The sequence below is a fragment of the Anabrus simplex genome, chromosome 1, assembly GCF_040414725.1.
Source record: "Anabrus simplex isolate iqAnaSimp1 chromosome 1, ASM4041472v1, whole genome shotgun sequence".
NCBI lineage: Eukaryota > Metazoa > Arthropoda > Insecta > Orthoptera > Tettigoniidae > Anabrus > Anabrus simplex.
The window spans coordinates 1,491,579,967-1,491,597,543 of NC_090265.1; the positions used below are offsets into that span (position 1 = coordinate 1,491,579,967).

At 39.5% G+C, this 17,577-nt stretch overlaps 1 protein-coding gene across 1 annotated transcript in view; it reads right to left on the bottom strand.

Moving 5' to 3' along the window:
* The window catches only part of Cdk7 (Cyclin-dependent kinase 7), a 149,955-nt gene that overhangs the window by 58,465 nt on the left and 73,913 nt on the right, over positions 1-17,577 (bottom strand). The window contains exons 5-6 of the mRNA XM_067153252.2: positions 8,628-8,755; positions 8,375-8,552 (exon numbers count right to left, since the gene is read on the bottom strand). Coding sequence (XP_067009353.1) covers positions 8,375-8,552; positions 8,628-8,755 — 306 coding nt within the window. The remainder of the gene's footprint in view (positions 1-8,374; positions 8,553-8,627; positions 8,756-17,577) is intronic.

Consider the following 17,577-nt stretch of genomic DNA (forward strand, 5'->3'; position numbering starts at 1 on the left):
CTACTCTGACGCACTGTTTTGAATGAGCAGTGTCCACACTTAAGGCAAACGCTCACTTAGTAGTATTAGTATGACCTGCTCTAGGATTACAATTTAGAACTAATCCAAATTATAGCACCACAATTCACGAAATAAGTCAAAACTCAAAACCCTGAAAAGAGCCGTTTCTTAAGGAAAGCTTCTTCCTCTTCACTTTTATTAAATTCTACATGCATTTTATTCCAAATTAGCAGTGAGGTGGAGTTTCTCCTCTGGCTTGGAGGAAAAAATTTTCTCCATGTCAGATAGATTTTTCCGCCGCCTGCGTAGTGAACTGAGATTTTCCGACTCAACGGGTACTCCTATTAAACAGATTAGTACGAGGGCATAGGTTTTGCCCTGGGAGTCTCCACTATTCGACACCCCCACCTGGCCGAAGATAAGACGTGTGCTCACGGATCACGGCTCTCTGCGGCTTGGTCATTCCAGCTCTGGTACTTTGGGCTGTTAGATCGCCAGAGAAAATGTGTGGTTTTTCATTTGATCGAGTATTTCATATATAAGCATTGCTTGATTGATAAATTTCATTTTTTATTCCGTATTGATAGTCACCATAAGTCATTTATGACTTATGAGCATTGCTTTTAATCGCGCCATTCATGCTGACGTCATTGTAATGACCTATGTTCATTTCAATTGGGGAAACTACTAAGACAGTCTTTCTGAGGATGTAAAAAGGCAGGTGGAGAATGTCTGTCATTAAAATTAAAACTCCCCAACCTGATTGTGACTGATGGTAGGCAAGGTGGGCTACCCTTACAATGAAAATTCCCTAACCCAGTCTTCATATGAGAAAAAAACGTTTGGTGACTTCCCCGTCGTGTTTCTAGGGTAACGTTAAGTGCTACACAATTTAATACAATCTTGCTCACAACGTGTACACTACCTAACCTAGAATACTGTATACAATGTAGAATTCCGTAGCGAAGCACGGGTACATCAGCTAGTTACAAATAAGTGTAAAACAATTCTAACGGACTCGTCACTTCACCGGCATCTACTGCAACGAAATTCGCCATGCACATCTAATATGGACTCACCTTTATTTGATAACATGCCGTAATTTATTCTGCAACTGGGACTCAAATACCTCAGTGAACATATTTATTTGGACATCACATACTCTGCACGGACTTCAGTTCTGTCCATCTTCACTATCTGCGATCAACTGACTACCTCTTGCCTGCTGACGTCATACGATAATGTTTGGTTTGTTGCGCATGCTCCCGTAACATCTGGAATCTTCCAGACGTATTTCTCCTCAATTATTTCCCCTCTACTCTAGCATATAAAAACCTGCCCTTTCTCCGGATTATCTGAGATGGACTTTAGCCTGTGTGGAGGGTGGAACACTAAATATCGTCTCCGTAATTTGCGGACCTTGTGCACATGAGTGCTCTTTCTGTGCCAGTACTACAAACATCAAGATGAGGTATGACAAACAAATCATTCATTTTCTGTAAATATTAGCAGCTTCAAATGGAACAATTCTCCTCTGAAAATTGAATAGGGAGCATAGCATTTCCAGACCAGGATTCCATCTATTTTCAAACTATTTAATATCTCCATTCATGAACTTACTTTCAATTCTCTTTCGAGCGTGCGTGTTTGGTTTCTGGCACTCCGCGAGTCCTACACAAGCTTATACGTAAACAGTGCCTCACATTCATGTTTACAGTTCTTCATCTTTCAATGTGACTGTCTTGGAACAGCTTTATCAGATAATTGTGATTTTGGCCTCCTTGATAATCTTACTTAGTGTGAATTCATGCTGTGACTGACTGGTAACTGATGCAGTTCTAGTTTATATTTGGACTTCACTTCAAAGCACTTTCGTGTTGTGTAAAATAATTTTTTTTCTTAATTCATATTTCTTGTTACTCTTGACTTTTCAATAGGTAAGCGTATTTTTCCTTTTTCCTGCCTTTTCCTTTTCATTCCTGCTTCACTCTTCCTAATTTGGTTTCTTTCTTTCTCGCAGCTTTTATCTTGTACAAAGTTCCGAATCTTATGGTTTATGGTTGGGATAGTACCATAGTTGTATGTTTCTTGCTCTTTGTAAATATTTGTATAAGTTTGGTCTATTTCAATATACGTCTTCAAAATTTCTTATGCTTTCCTCTTATTTTCCGTTCTTGCCCTATCATGTTCCTAACTTGTTTTCACACTCCCTGTTTTTCTAATGCTCATATGCACACTTCCCACTGTGCTATTTTGTTAGTTAGTTAGTTAGTTAGTTAGTTAGTCAGTTAGTTAGTTAGTTAGTTAGTTGAAGGTGAATGCAATTAATCTTAATACTAGGAAATTACCATTATTACCACGGTCTCTATTTATCAATCTGACATAATGGATGGTGTGAATTCCATAACATACTGATCCGGAAATTTCTCGCTGTTGTTGGGTATTCAGCCCAAAGGCTGGTTTGATCCTCTACAACTCCACTAACAGCTGTTATAGATAGCCTAGGTGTCACTGAAGAGGCGTTCTAGAGAAATGAGGAGTGAGGTAGTTTCCCGTTGCTTTTCTCACTGGGTCAGAAGTTGTTATTACATATCAGTCTGCCATGCCCACTGAAATGTATGCATCAACCGACCCTATGAGCGATATTTTCACACCATTCATAACAGGGACTGGCTGTATAAGGAACGGTGTTACTAGAATCGCTCATACCTCGGTCACTTTCATATTGTCAAAGCGAAGGATGAGACTGAGACAGGTCAATGAAAGTAACAAATATAATAATAATAATAATAATAATAATAATAATAATAATAATAATAATAATAATAATAATAATTTGTAAAATAATAATTATTATTAATCAAGCTCAATATCTGCATTAGTTACCTATGGGTGAGAGAATACTGCTTACAAGTTATACCTGTTATCGCACTTGTGTCAGCAGTCAGAAAACAGTCTGGAACTGAACCCGTGTCTCTTATCGTAAACTATAGTCATAAATGGAGAGCTACTGTACCAATAAAAAAAGGTCAAAAGGAATGATATTTATGCAAGAAAACATAAATTAGGAATATATGTATAGGTCTCTGAAATAAAGGGAGGATTAAGGATAAACTGGGTACTCACACTCATATGTACAGCTTTAGAGCAATCAAAAAACACCAACGTATTGCAGAGGTATTAATAGCCAAACAATCAGTGATTTCAATTGAGTACATATAACACACAGCTTCTTACGTCACCTCAAATGGAACACACTTCAGGTAATTGGAGTAAAAGGAGGTTCTCACCAAATAAATATGAAGTTGTCATAGCTACCCCAAAAGAAATCATGAAGTAAATGAAATGGAGAAAATGCTCCAAGGATAAAGTAAACCAAGGAAATATAATGAAAAGGAAAATAGGATTAATATAACTCTCGAGCAGTAGGTAGTAAAGTACAGCCAATTGACCACTCATTAACACAGCTACACAACCAGAGACCTTAACAGTAAATCAAAACATTGTAGACATAATTGAACTAGATTGCACATGGGTGCAATTGTTATCATTACACATTCCAGGAACAAAACAGCTCTCACTGCCAAGCCCAAAACAGCCAACATACATAACCAGTCACAACAGCATATTTCCAAAACCAGTCCCTAGTAAATCACAATCGTTAGAAAATACTAATCTATGCTTCTAAGCCAAAGGATAGACGGGGACATGACAAGTGTACCGTAGAAATAAATAATCATGGGAAAGAAGCTTTGGGCATGAGCAGAATCGTATTCCCAACACAGGAAAACGACATTTGGTTTTAAAAGGTCAGAATAAAGAAAATTACTCCATCACTCAAATAGAGTAGAAGTCCACTATAGTGAGAATTCATAATGACGAAAAATTTACTCGCTATAGTGGACTGTCATTACATACAATTTTCATGAAAGTCGGCGGGAGGGGGGGCACACACATTAAAATCGGTATGAAAAGCAATAATTTTGTTCAAAACTTGTGTTTTCACAGATTTCCATACTATGGCTTACTCGTTAGTGTTTTTTCTATTTCTGAGACAGCATGAACGTGTATGTTCAATTTCATTCTGAAATTCGTAGTCACGATTCATGACTTATTCAATCTATATAAAAATACTTCACTTACCGCATCAAAAGTTTTCACTATTATCGCTTAGTACGATCATGTTTTTCCTAGCCCTGAAAATGTTCTTTGCCATTCGTTGTGAAAGGAACGTGATTTCCAACACAGATTACAGCCCTAGCAACAGGAGGCTGATCGGAGAAGGTTGTGTGAAAACGAGAAATGGCCTTGAATTCCTGAACTTTACAGGGTAAATTACACGTTCAAGAAGCAAGTCGTTAGCCTCTGGAAAGTTCAATTTTGCCCTACAGTTTTCTTTGATATAGCTGAATAACCTAGAACACCTATTTGTGCTTATATTTCACATTCCATTCAGAAGTTAGAAATTTATTCTGTGTTGAGTGATACAGTGAAGGATAACGAATATTTTTCACGTGATAGCCTTCTTACGGATTAGGAACATAATCATGTGAAGTTGACTAGTGTGGTGCATATTTGTGTAGCACAGTTATGGATACTGGAAAAATTGTGATGTCAGTAATGAGGACAAAATTAAAATCTAGGAAGTGGACAAGCGTCTTTAAACAGAGTCTGGAGTCGCATATGTCCAAATTCGCACCTTCGAGTTTTGACTGGAGTCGATTGAAGTTTTGTCGCATTCGAGATGACGATCATAGTAATCCTCTCGCACATGGCCAAGTTCAATAATAATAATAATAATAATAATAATAATAATAATAATAATAATAATAATAATAATGTTATTTGCTTTACGTCCCACTAACTACTTTCTAAGGTCTTCGGAGACGCCGAGGTGCTGGAATTTAGTCCCGCAGGAGTTCTTTTACGTGCCAGTAAATCTACCGACATGGGGCTGTCGCATTTGAGCACCTGCAAATACCACCGGACTGAGCCAGGATCGAACCTGCCAAGTTGGGGTTAGAAGGCCGGCGCCTTAACCGTCTGAGCCACTCAGCCTGGCATGGCCAAGTTCAATCTCCAAATAATTCATGGTCGAAGAGTGTGACCCCTGTGACCAGGAAACAATGTTTGATGATGATGATGCTTGTTGTTTCAAGGGGCCTAACATCTAGGTCATCGGCCCCTAATGGTATGAAATTAGATAAATAATAATAATAATCGTATGGCCTCAGCTACCGTTTGCAGACATTTCGATTTGACGCCATCTGGCTGTCTGCTCGTCAATTTCGACGTTCCGGTTTACTCTGTCTGCCATCTAGCGGACCTAGAGTAAACCGGATCTCTCTTGGGCGTCTATGGCTGAGATTTAATTAATTTTGTCGGGTAAATACCAAATGTATCACCAGAGTTCTTTTACATGCCGACATCGTACGACATGGAGTGTCGAATGGACTTTTTTCCGCCCTTCAAAAATCCGACAATTTAAAAATCCAAAATTCATCTGCTGACTAGAATTCAAAACATGATGATGAAGAATGAAAGGATAAATATGAATTTAAAATAATCAGCGGAGCACTCTCACAATACTGAAAGTTAAAAATAATTCCAAAATCGATCCACTGACTAGAATTAAAAAAGAAGACGAACAATGATTATGAACTTAAAACAATCAGTGGATCTGACCTACAATGCCTCACCTTATATTAAAACAATAGTATTACTGACCAAGTGACTGCTTCCAAAGCACAATCTTGAAATGATTATTCTTGATGTCTAAAGGGGTCCAAAATCCAGGTCAACGGCCCCTCATAATGGTACTTATCGCTGGTAAAGTAGAACCATTGTATGTCTCAAGTTGCGGTACGAATCAAAAGTAGCGTAGACTCACAGTGTTCCAAACATTATGGTACTACTCATACGTATTGTACGTCGTACAGGTAACGCAGACCTATGGTGTTACTCATATAATGGCACAATTCGTAGGCAACGCAAACCCATGGTGTTCCTCACATACGTGTACTAATCATAGGGACTCTTACTATCCCGTGGTATTCCTCACACAGTGAGTACTAATCATAAGCAACACAGACCAACGGTGTCGCTCATATAGTAGTACCAATCACAGGCAACGCCCAGACCCGTGATGTTTCCCACATAATGGTACAAATCAAAGTTAACGTAAGCCCGTGATGTTCCGCATATAGTGGTACTAATCACAGGTACTGGAAACCCCCAGTGAACCGCTCTCTGCTGCTACTACTCTACTCTAACCTGCTGCTACTAATCACAAACCTATTGTGTACCTGATATAGTGGTACTACTCGCAAGTAAAGGAGACCCATGGTGTTCCCCACGTGATGGTACTAATCACCGTGGGTGTATTCTTCAACTGCGTCCCCCACACACAGGGGGTGAAAACAATGTTTAATAACCCACTGGTCCAAAATATGAGGCTTCAGCTGACATTTGTTTCTAAAAGTGTGTGATCTGCAAATAATCCTCTGATACTTTTATGGGCCCCAGTGTAAATGTCTTTATATTTGTTGTCTGGTGTTTTACACACTTAATTAACAAGCCCCAGTGGGAAAGGTTTTCGTATTTGTTCTCTCGTATTTTTCATACCTTTTAATTCTCTCATCTTTAGAAAAGGCGGATAGCCTATATCCTTCATTGTACCCATACATATACTATGTAAAACGCACGCTTGTTGGCAAAAGACAAAAACATATCAAGTGTTTACATATCCCTGTTTGATAACTCTGATTCGTGTATTCAATAGTACATTTTTTGCTTAACACGTTCTCTTTTCTAGTCCGCTGCAGAAACGTCCTAACGAGAATTAACTGAATAATCTAACCTCTGAAACCAGTCATCCACTCTGCACCGTATTTCGGGGTGTATCATATTCGTACTTAATTTCAGTACATAGCATTTAAATTAAGCGATTGTTTACTGCAGCCTTTATTTCTAAAGAGTTAACTACTGTTAACGGCTACATTATCCACGCATTAAAAATACGGAAACGTGTTCTCTTTCAAATTCGAACTGTGTTTACAGAATTCCTTCCAGACGACGAGTATTACATCCCTTCAAGTTTGAATGTTGACGACAGAGTTCATTGGTGCACATAGCACGAAAACTATACCGAAGACAATCGATCGCATTCAGTATAATCGCTGGAGTGCAACAGTATCGATTACAGAAAAAATAACGCATGCTAAATCGCATGTGACAATTACTTCACCACTCACATACATATAACAGGCTGTATGTCAACCGTCGTGCTTGTAACCCAAAAGAGGGGATAAAATACCCATGAAAACTAAAATGGTAAATTGAAAGAACACAAACTCAGATAAAATCAGGCATGAGCCAGAAAGAATCTAATAATATTATTGTTAGGTATCTATGACAACCTTCCCAAAACAATCAGGGGAAAAAAAAATCACTAGAATTAGGATTGAGAGAGTAACGTGACCTCAAGACATCATAAGAGATAAAGGTTCTAAACTTTGTAGTAAAGTGAGAACTCTGTAAAATTCATTTTAAATCCATTAAAATATTATCTCAAGGCCATCTCAACACTCGTGGACTCCATTTTCTTTTTATTAGGTCAGTATAGAGTGCGTCAAATCATAGAATCACAATGAGAAAGTTAGGGCGGAGAAAAGTCTTTGGAGACAGATGGGGTATCAGCGCCACCTGTCCACATTGGGTTGTTAGGTATATCATCTTTAGTGAAAAGGAGACATTACAGGTTGTGATAACGAAGCAATTCACAATAACTGAAGTTCATACACTATGGTAATGACATATAGAGTCACAAGTCTTGTCTCAGTTGGACAATGAAAGGGTGAGGATGGGGTAGGGGTTCTTTCGAGGAAGGACTTATGCTATGTCTTGCCTCCACAAATACCTCCAGCCCGCAAACTTGAATGGTTGGCTGAAGTTGCGCTTAACATGCGTCAGGAACAAAAAGAATGGAGATAGGACAGAATATACATAAATATGCAAGAGATTTGTCAAACCCCAACATTTGGTTGGGATATCTCAGTAAGGACATGCATTGCAGACAAATTTTTGCTATTTGTTTTACGTTTTACAGATAGGTCTTATGGCGACGATGGGACAGGAAAGGCCTAGGAATGGAAAGAAAGCGGCTGTGGCCTTAATTAAGGTACAGCCCCAGCATTTGCCTGGTGTGAAAATGGGAAACCACGGAAAACTATTTCCAGGGTTGCCGACAGTGAGGTTCGAACCCACTATCTCCCGGATGCGAGCTCACAGCTGCGCACTCCTAACCGCACGGCCAACTCGCCCAGTTTGCACACAATTCTCAGATCTATTGAATATATTACATACATGAACTTACAGGCCAGGTCTCTTCTGTTGGAGTGCCAAGAACTTGAAAGATTCTGGTAAGCTGGTCTAGATCTGACTCCCCAGGCAGAAATGGAACACGCAGTAATAGTTCAGCAAGAATACAACCAACAGCCCACATGTCCACACCAGTTCCATAAATACGAGCACCAAACAGCAATTCAGGTGACCTGTAAGTTTAATTATATGCCTCACATAACAAAACTAGAAACTATTAACAGTAGGAGATAAGAATAGCAGCTTACCTGTACCATCGAGTTACAACTTGATGAGTGTAAATTCGATTTGGGGAACCAAAGAATTTTGCTAGACCAAAATCACCTATCTTCAGAATACCACTGCTGTTCACTAATAAATTGTTAGGTTTTAAGTCCTGTAACAGAAAGAAAATGAATTTAATCTTTTATCACTTATAAACAGAAAAGGAGTCCAGAAAGAGCAATGTAAAAATATACAGTATAACTTATTCAGACATTGCTGCAGGGTACAAGGAAAGAGACGTGCTAAAAATGGGGGTGGGGGATCCACTGAATTTCTAATAATATCTAGCCAAAAGGGATCAAGTTACACTTTTTCCTGACATGCATGCATTAGGGTAAAGGGAGGTATGTTCATGAAACAGGTAAGTTCGTGGTACATCTTTGAATAAGTATCCTGTGTCCGCTAGAGAGCAATGGACCAATGCAAATAGCTAGACACATCTGTTGAGAACTCACAGAACTACTAGTAAAGTTGAAATGCTTAGTCTGCAATAGGGAAGTTCATGATATTTATTAGAAGATATATCACGAACTTGCATATCACAAATATACCTCCTACCCCATATGTTTTGTATGTGCAGTGGAAGCTGTATCTACTGTATCTGAAGATGAGAAGAGTATTAACAGGCGTGGAATATATGAGAAAACAAATAGATTATGTTTTTAACAATTTCCTTATGTTGCACAGACAAAGATAGGTCTTTGCTAATGGTTTAACGCTGCACCAACACATCAAAGATTTTTGGCAACGGAAGGATGAGAGGAGGCTAGGATTGGGAAGGCAGCAGCCGTGGCCTTAATTAAGGCACACAACGTGCGTTCCATAACTAATGCGACCAATTTTTTTCTGACGCAACTGTATACCGCAGTGTGTTCTAACCTGCTGGGCTAGGTGGAGGAGGGTGTTAGCTTCAAACGCTCCTTGTCTCATTCGGCAGCGAGCTGCCGAAGAGTCAGGACGTGCGTTTCCATCAAGCCCGTTTTGAGTTCATGTAACACGGCACAATGGATCGTTCTGTAGAGCAATGGTACGCTATCAAATTTTGCGTTTTGCGTTAAACTCGGGAAGTCCGCCACCGAAACGTTTCCATTACTTCAGCAGGCCTTTGGGACTGATTGCTTGTCCATATCACAAGTTTTCCGATGGCACAAGTCGTTTATGGAGGGCCCAGAAGAGATCACTGACGAATCTTGCAGTGGACGGCCATCAACCTCACGAGTCGACGAAATTGTGACGTGTGTGCGCGATTGTTTGAACTCTGACAGACGGCTGAGCCTTCAATTGATAGCACAAACTCTAAACATGGCAAAAACAACCGTTTTCCGCATTGTGACCGAAGATTTGAACATGAGAAAGGTATGTGCCAAACTGGTCCCAAAAGTGTTGACCGACGAACAAAAGAACATGCGAGTGCTTCGGTGCCGAGAAATGTTGGAAATGTGTGAAAATGATCCTAATTTTTTTAACTCAGTTATCACTGGTGATGAGACATCGATTTTTGAGTATGACCCTGAGACAGGGCAGAGTTCAGAGTGGCACACCCCATCGTGGCCCCGTCCCAAGAAGGCATGCACGAGCAAGTCCAGGATCAAAATCATGCTCATTGTCTTTGACGTCAGAGGCATTGTCCACCATGAATTCATACCTACCGGGACTACAGTGAACTCAGCTTTCTACTTGGAAGTGCTCAAAAGACTGAAAAGGAGGGTCTCGCGCTGCCGAAGCGACATCAAGGACACGTGGAAAGTTCATCACGACAACGCGCCGAGTCACATTGTCATTGTCAACGACTTCCTGGCCAGGACCAACACCCCAGTGGTTCCCCAGCCTCCCTACAGTCCTGACCTGCCTCCCGCTGACTTTTTTTTGTTTCCTTGGTTAAAAGGAGTCATGAAAGGAAAACACTGGGACACGATTGAAAGAATCCAGCCACATGTTACATCGGCTCTAAAGGACATTCCGGAAAAGGCCTTCCAGGCATGGAAACACCGCCTCCAGAAGTGTATCGACGCAAGAGGGTGCTATTTTGAAGATTTTTGATTATTTGTACGAATATCTTCAATAAATGATTTTTTTATGAATTTGGTCGCATTATTTATGGAACGCACCTTGTAGATCCAGCATTTGCCTGGGGTAAAAATGGAAAACCACATTCAGGGCTGCTGACAGTGGGATTTGAAACCACCATCTCCTGAATGCAAGCTCACAGCTACACGACCCTAACCACACGGCCAACTCATTCAGTACATATAGGTCTTATGGAGACGATGGGGTAAAAAATGGGCTGGGAGGTGGTGATGGTAATGATTACTGTTTTAAGAGGAAGTACAACTAGGCAACCATCCTCTATATAACACTAATCGGAGAGAAAAAAATGGAAGGGTTCTGACACTTTGAAAAATGAAGGTATTGGCAAAAGAAAGCCAAGGGCCACGAAGGCCACGAAAATGAAAGACTCCCTATGCCTCGAGTGCTCTAATACCGTCAAGGTTAGAAAAGAACAAGAGTTGACCTAGGGAGGTCGAATAGCATAGATGAAGGTGAGGAGCCTGGAACAAGTGGAACCAATGCCAGGACTCAGCTAAGGGCACCGTTGTCGCAAACCCATGGTCCCAAGTTGTGAGCCCCTGGGGCCCCTGTGGGAACAAAGCAACTATGGCCTTAAGTAAGGTACAGCCCCAGGATTTGCCTGGTGTGAAAATGGGAAACCACAGAAAACCAGGGCTACCAACAGTGGAGTTCAAACCCACTATCTTCCGAATGAAAGCCGATAGCTATAAGACCCAAACCACGCGGCCACTTGCTTGGTACATATATGAAAACCATTTTTGCTTGACCTATGAAATAACAGAGTATTAAAATGCATGAAAAACACAAGAAAACTTTGTGCACTGGGGTTCATAAAAAGTAACAACATAGTACTGCAAGTCACTTTCTTTCTAAAACAGATGTTTGATGTTGAAATGTTAGTTGAAGTTTTATGTTCTGGCCCAGTGGGTTATTAAACCTTGTTTTCTGGTCACATTCTCCGACCATGAATTACTCGGATGTTGCTCACCCATGTGCGAAAGAATTTGGTCACCATCTTGAAACCCACTACCCAGCATTTTTTAAGACTGACTCGCCCCTTGTGATATCAATAATTCTGTGCAAACTGTCAAATATGCAGTTTCTATTTTTACAAGACTGGTACATCACTTTGCATAACTTTTTATTAGAAGACGTGGATGCTTCATCATTTATTAATAATAACAACAACAATATTTATTATTATTACTGTATATATATTTTCGTTTACGGCCATTAGAGACCACGTTAGGTAACAGTTACATGTTTCTGGAAGCCTTCTTCCCAGCCCAAAACTTCAGCATCCTTTCTCTGGCAGCCTGTGTTCTTTCTTCCGTCCACCCACGGTTAAGTTCTGGTTCGTCATGGAATTCCTGGAATTTGTCGATCACTGACCTAAACTTTGTTTGGTTTGAGATGTCTTCTGAATTTAGTCCCACCTGTTTGAGATCTCTCACCTCCTGAACCATTTGTCCGACACTTTAGGTCTGCTGTATAGTATTGTGAAAACCCTTTTCGTTAGTCTCTTCTTATCCATTCTAAATTCTGTTTTCTCATGGACTCAGCCTTTCAATGTCTCGGTAAAGTTCTTTCCTTACTCGCAACTTATATTATCCGTCCACAATCTTTGGACCCATTATTTTGCGAAGGATCTTTTTTTCAAATTTCTCAGCTTCTCTCGGTCCCGCTTTCCCTGTCATTTGGAGGCATTCACTAGCGTACGGACATTCTGTTTTAATCACTGTATTGTAGTGCCTCAGTTTAGCTCACCTGGAGATGAATACAGCGTATGTCCTACGAAAAGCTGCAGCCATCTTCTCCCGTCTGGTGTTGTTTGCTTCTCTTCCATTAGTTTTCAATTGCACTATTTCACCCAGGTACTTAAAGCTATCAACTCTTTTTATTTTGCCATGTTCTGTCTTCAGGTACCGAGGGGCTATTTTGATGTTTCATATATATTTAGTTTTTTTTTTAAAGGAAATCTATAGTCCTGCTTTTTATGCTTGTAGTTTTAGTACATTCAGCTGTTCTATTGCTGTGTCAGTATTCCTAGATAGCAGCGCAAGGTCATCAGCAAAGGCAAGGCAATTAATCATGACACCACTTTTTGATCCTCCAATATATACTTGGTTAAGGAGTCCTTTTCTGTTCAGTTCTTTTTTGCATTCCCAGATAATCTTCTCCAACACACAGTTGAAAAGAACTGGTGACAGTCCATCACCCTGTCTCACTCCTGTTTTAATTTCGAACTGCTTGGAGATCTCTCTGATAACTTTCAAATGTGTCCCATGTAAAGTCTGCTTACTAATTGCCGTTGTTTTGGCGTTGATTCCAAATTCCACCAATATAATGGATAGCACTTCCCCGTCGACTGAATCATACGCCTTCTTGAAGTCTACAAAAACCACCAACAGATCCTTTGAGAGATGATTCTCTAGTACACGTTTCAGACTCCAGATCTGATCAAAGCATGATCTTCCCTTATTAAATCCCGCTTGATACTCGCCTAGTTGGTGATCCACTTGTTCCAAAAGTCTCTTCTGTAGTGCTTAGACAGTGTCTTATATGTTACAGGTGTGATGAAAATGCCGTGGTAGTTGTTAGGATCGGCTCTATCACCATTTTTGTGTAGAGGATGAATTACAGCATTTTTTCAGTCTTCAGGGATAACCTCCATTTCCCTGATCTTTTCCATTTCTTGCCTTAAAATTGTGATTGCTATTTCTCCACCACTTTTCAGCATCTCTGCTGTTACAGAGCCTTCCCCTGCAGCTTTGTTGTTCTTTACGTCAGTAATTATTTCACAGTGTTCTTTTTCATCAGAAGGTATTGAGTTCTCATTCCATTGCTTTGGATCCTCTCTTGGCCATTTACTTTTTGGTTTTTCACAGTTCAACAATTTCTCCAAATATGTAGCTAATATCTAACAATTTTCATTCTTATTCACAGCCAATTTTCCATCTTCCCTTCGAAATACCATAGTAGATCGTTGATATGCATTTATGTGCTCTTTAAAGATCCTGTAAATGGTTCTAGTATTGTTCTTCTTAAATTCAGTGTCAATACTTCAGATTTCTTCAGGTATTTGATTCCTTTTGGCTTGTCGGAGGGTCTTTGCTGTCTGTTTGCGTACCCCTTTGTATGTCTCAAATTTATCTTCTGTTTTATCTGCGTGCCATGCTTTATAGGCTGCATCTCTCGTATCAATTGCTACATCACAGTCTGTGGTCCACCATCGGTGTCTGCGAGTTCTTCGCAATGGTGCAACATCCTTAGATATATCTGCCATATTCTCTCGAATATCCTCACAAGTCTCCATTTTCTTCTCCCGCATATGTCTTTGAAAGTCGTTTCTGTTTTCTTGAAGTTTTTGGTGGTTTACTTTTATTGACACATTCAGAGAGAGCCTCTTCTTGTTTAACGGTAATGGCTTGAATTTTATGCTGGTCAAGAAGTGATCAGAGTCAAGATTGGCTCCTTTCCGTACTACCACATTCATAATTTCTTTAGTGTTTCTACTCGAAATTGCAACATGGTCCAGCTGATATTCACCTAGGTCTTTCTGTGGAGCACACCACGTTTTCTTTTTCCTTGGCAGTCTTTTGAAGTACGTGGACATTAATTTAAGATCAAAAGTCTCACATAAGTAAATCAGTCTCTTCCCATTCGTATTTATTCTGGTGTGAGCTGGATAACCCCCTACTATTTTTCGAAACTGACGTTCTTTTCCAACCTGCGCGTTGAAATCACCCATCAAAATTTTGACACGATTGTTTGGCGTCTTTAGAAATTCATTCTCCAATAGATCCCAGAATATTTTCACCATATCAGGATTTTTTGTTGTCTTTGTTAATGGGAGGGTGTGTGCATTGAATTATGTGTATCACTTTTTTTGCACATTTCATTGTTAGAGTGGAGAGTCTATCAGAAGGAGAAGAGAAGTTTGTTACAGAGTCAATAACTCGTTTGTTTACAGAAAATGGTGTGCCAAGTTGCTGCAGATTTCTTCCAATTTTCCATCGAGGTTTACCCTTAAAGATTCTGTAATTTTCTGAATCAAACGTATTAATATCGGTAAAACGTGTCTCTTGCACTGCTAGTATTAGGATATTCCGATTTTCCATTTCATCCAAACTCTGTATTAATTTTCCCATCTGAAGTAGAGTCTGTATGTTGATAGTTCCAAAATAGTGATGTTTCTTTGTCCGTAGATTTCGTTTTAGGTTAGTCGTGTTTGTCGTTAGTACGTCATCAGTCTGGCTACCAGATAGCACCGACTCCATCTTGCATGTTAGTACAAGCTCCCCAGAAACCAAAGGCTTGTTTGCGCCGGCTGATGCGACCGTGGATTTCCATTGCTGGGTACCACCTGGGGTAGTTTTCCTTGAAAATGTTTCCATCATGCATAGTGTTACCTCATGGTACTGCTTGGTGGGACAGTAGTTAGAAGTACGGTTGTTAGCCGCAGAGCCAGTTCTTCCGCCTTCTCAGCCGTTGAGAAATATCCTCTTCTGCCTTTGAGACTATTATTATTATTATTATTTCTTCGATTTTGGCCTACTTTGGACCACGGTAAACAATTTACTGGCTGGCTAGTCCTTTTTCCTTCTCCCAGAACTTCATCACTTCACTGTGGTTCCTCCTCCCCTCCTCTGACCACATGTTCTTGGACTGTTCATTTTGTTTTTTCCTGGAACCCCTTGAATTTATCAATTTTAGCTCAAAACATATCTCTATTAAAGATTTCTTTTGGATTGATGCCAACTTCCTCCATGTCTTTTGTTGTTTCTACCCATTTAGTAGTTGCTTTTAATGTGATGATGTAGTTAAAGAATTTCTTTGTTAGTCGACTCTCGTTCATTCTTGTGAGGTGCCCATAAAACTTCCCTCTTACGTATGGTGTCTGATCTTCTCTGCTGTCTGTATACATCTTCATTTCTCCTATTCCTCCATATAACATCTTTTCTTTTTTCGGGTCCTAAGATCTTTCTCAAGATTTTTCTTTCTTTCTTTCTTTCTTTCTTCTCTAGCTCATCCATTTTCCCTTTCTTATTCAGTATCAGACATTCTGAACTGTAAAGTTCCTCTGGCTTTATAACCATGGTATGGTGTCTGATCTTTGCTCTGTAAGATATTGTTCTTTTATTGTATTTATTCTGTACTAATCTATAGGCTAACTCCATTTTTCTGGCCCTTCCCTTACTTGCTTCTTTATCAAGCCCATTCAGCTGCATCCATTCATCAAGATATTTAAATTTATGTGACCTCTTGAGTTTCCCATACTTTTTTTCCAGATGCTTTTCTTTATTACGTTTGTATTCTATGCACTCTGTCTTTTCATATGAGATCCTGAGTCCTGCTTTCTCTGAGATTTCATGTAATTTTCCAAGCTTCTTTATCTCTTGCTAACAATACCATGTCATCAGCAAATGCTAAGCAATCCATCTTCACATTCTGCTTTTTTGTACCTAAATAGATTCCTTCTATCCCTTCTTCTTTTATGGTTTTCCTCCAAGTTCTCATTACTTTTTCCAAGACAATGTTAAACAAAATCAGTGATAATCCGTCACCTTGCCTGAATTCTGTCTTAATCTCAAAGGGATCTGAGATTTTCTCATGAAATTTAACTTTTGGAGATGGTTTCTGTAAATGTCTAAGTTATAATTGCCCTTGTTTTATCATCAATTCCAAATTCCTCCAAAACATTAGTGTCTGCCAGTCGATGGAGTCATACGCTGTTTTGAAGTCTACAAAGACAACCACAATATTTTTCCCTCATATAGCTATAATTCTCAGGATATTTTCCAGACTAAATATCCGTTCCACACAAGATCTTCCCTTTCTACAGAAGCTCCCTTGATATTCACCTATTTGATGATCTACTTGTTCTTCTACTATGTTTACTGCCTTGGACAATATTTTGTAAGAAATAGGTAACAATAAATTCCTCGATAATTGTTTGGGTCGGTGCGGTCTCCTTTCTTATGGAGTGGGTGTATAAGGGCGCATTTCCAATCACTAGGGATTTTTTTCACTTTCCCCAATATCACAGATTAAACAGTTTAAGTTTTCCGTTGCCATATCTCCTCCAATTTCCCACATTTCAGCTACTATTCCATCTTCTCCTGGCGCTTTATTGTTTGGAGTTCATTGATGATTTTTTTATGTCCATGAGACTCTGTGGTTTTGAATGTGGATTCATCTGCATTGCCTTCTCTAAATTCAGCCTTTCCAGTGGTTCCTCGCAGTTTAATAGTGTTTTGAAATAATTGGCCAAAAGGTAGCAATTTTCCTTGTTACTCAATGCTAATGTACTGTCCTCTCTTTTAAAACAGAAACTTGGGAGGCTGGTATTGTTGTAGTTCTTCCTTGAAAGTTTTGTAGAATTCTCTAGTGTTATTTTTCTTTAAGTTGTCTTCTATATTTTCTAATTGGTTTTAATCATATTGTTGCTTTTCTCTTCTGATGATCTTGGCAGTGGTTTTCCTTTGTTGCTGAAGACATCCCAATGTTCTCTCATTTGGTTGGAGTACCGTCTCTTCCATGTCTTCAGCCTCTCTTTAAGTGCGCCATCACATATTTTGTTCCACCATCTGTGTTTTCTTTTCCTTTTTCTTTGGCCCAAGATTTTGGCAGCTTATGTTAATGATTCTCTGATTTCTTCCCAATTGTTCATCTTCATACTTCCTTCATATAAAATTTTTTGTTCAAGAATTTCTGTGCTGATCCTTGGCTTCTTATCTCTGATTTGATGTCTATTTGGTTGAAAAGGTCTGTTTCAATATTCAGACTTTTACATACCTTGACATCATAATCTCCTGTCAGTTTCTGGTTGTAATTGCAACGTGGTCAATTTGAAATTTGCCT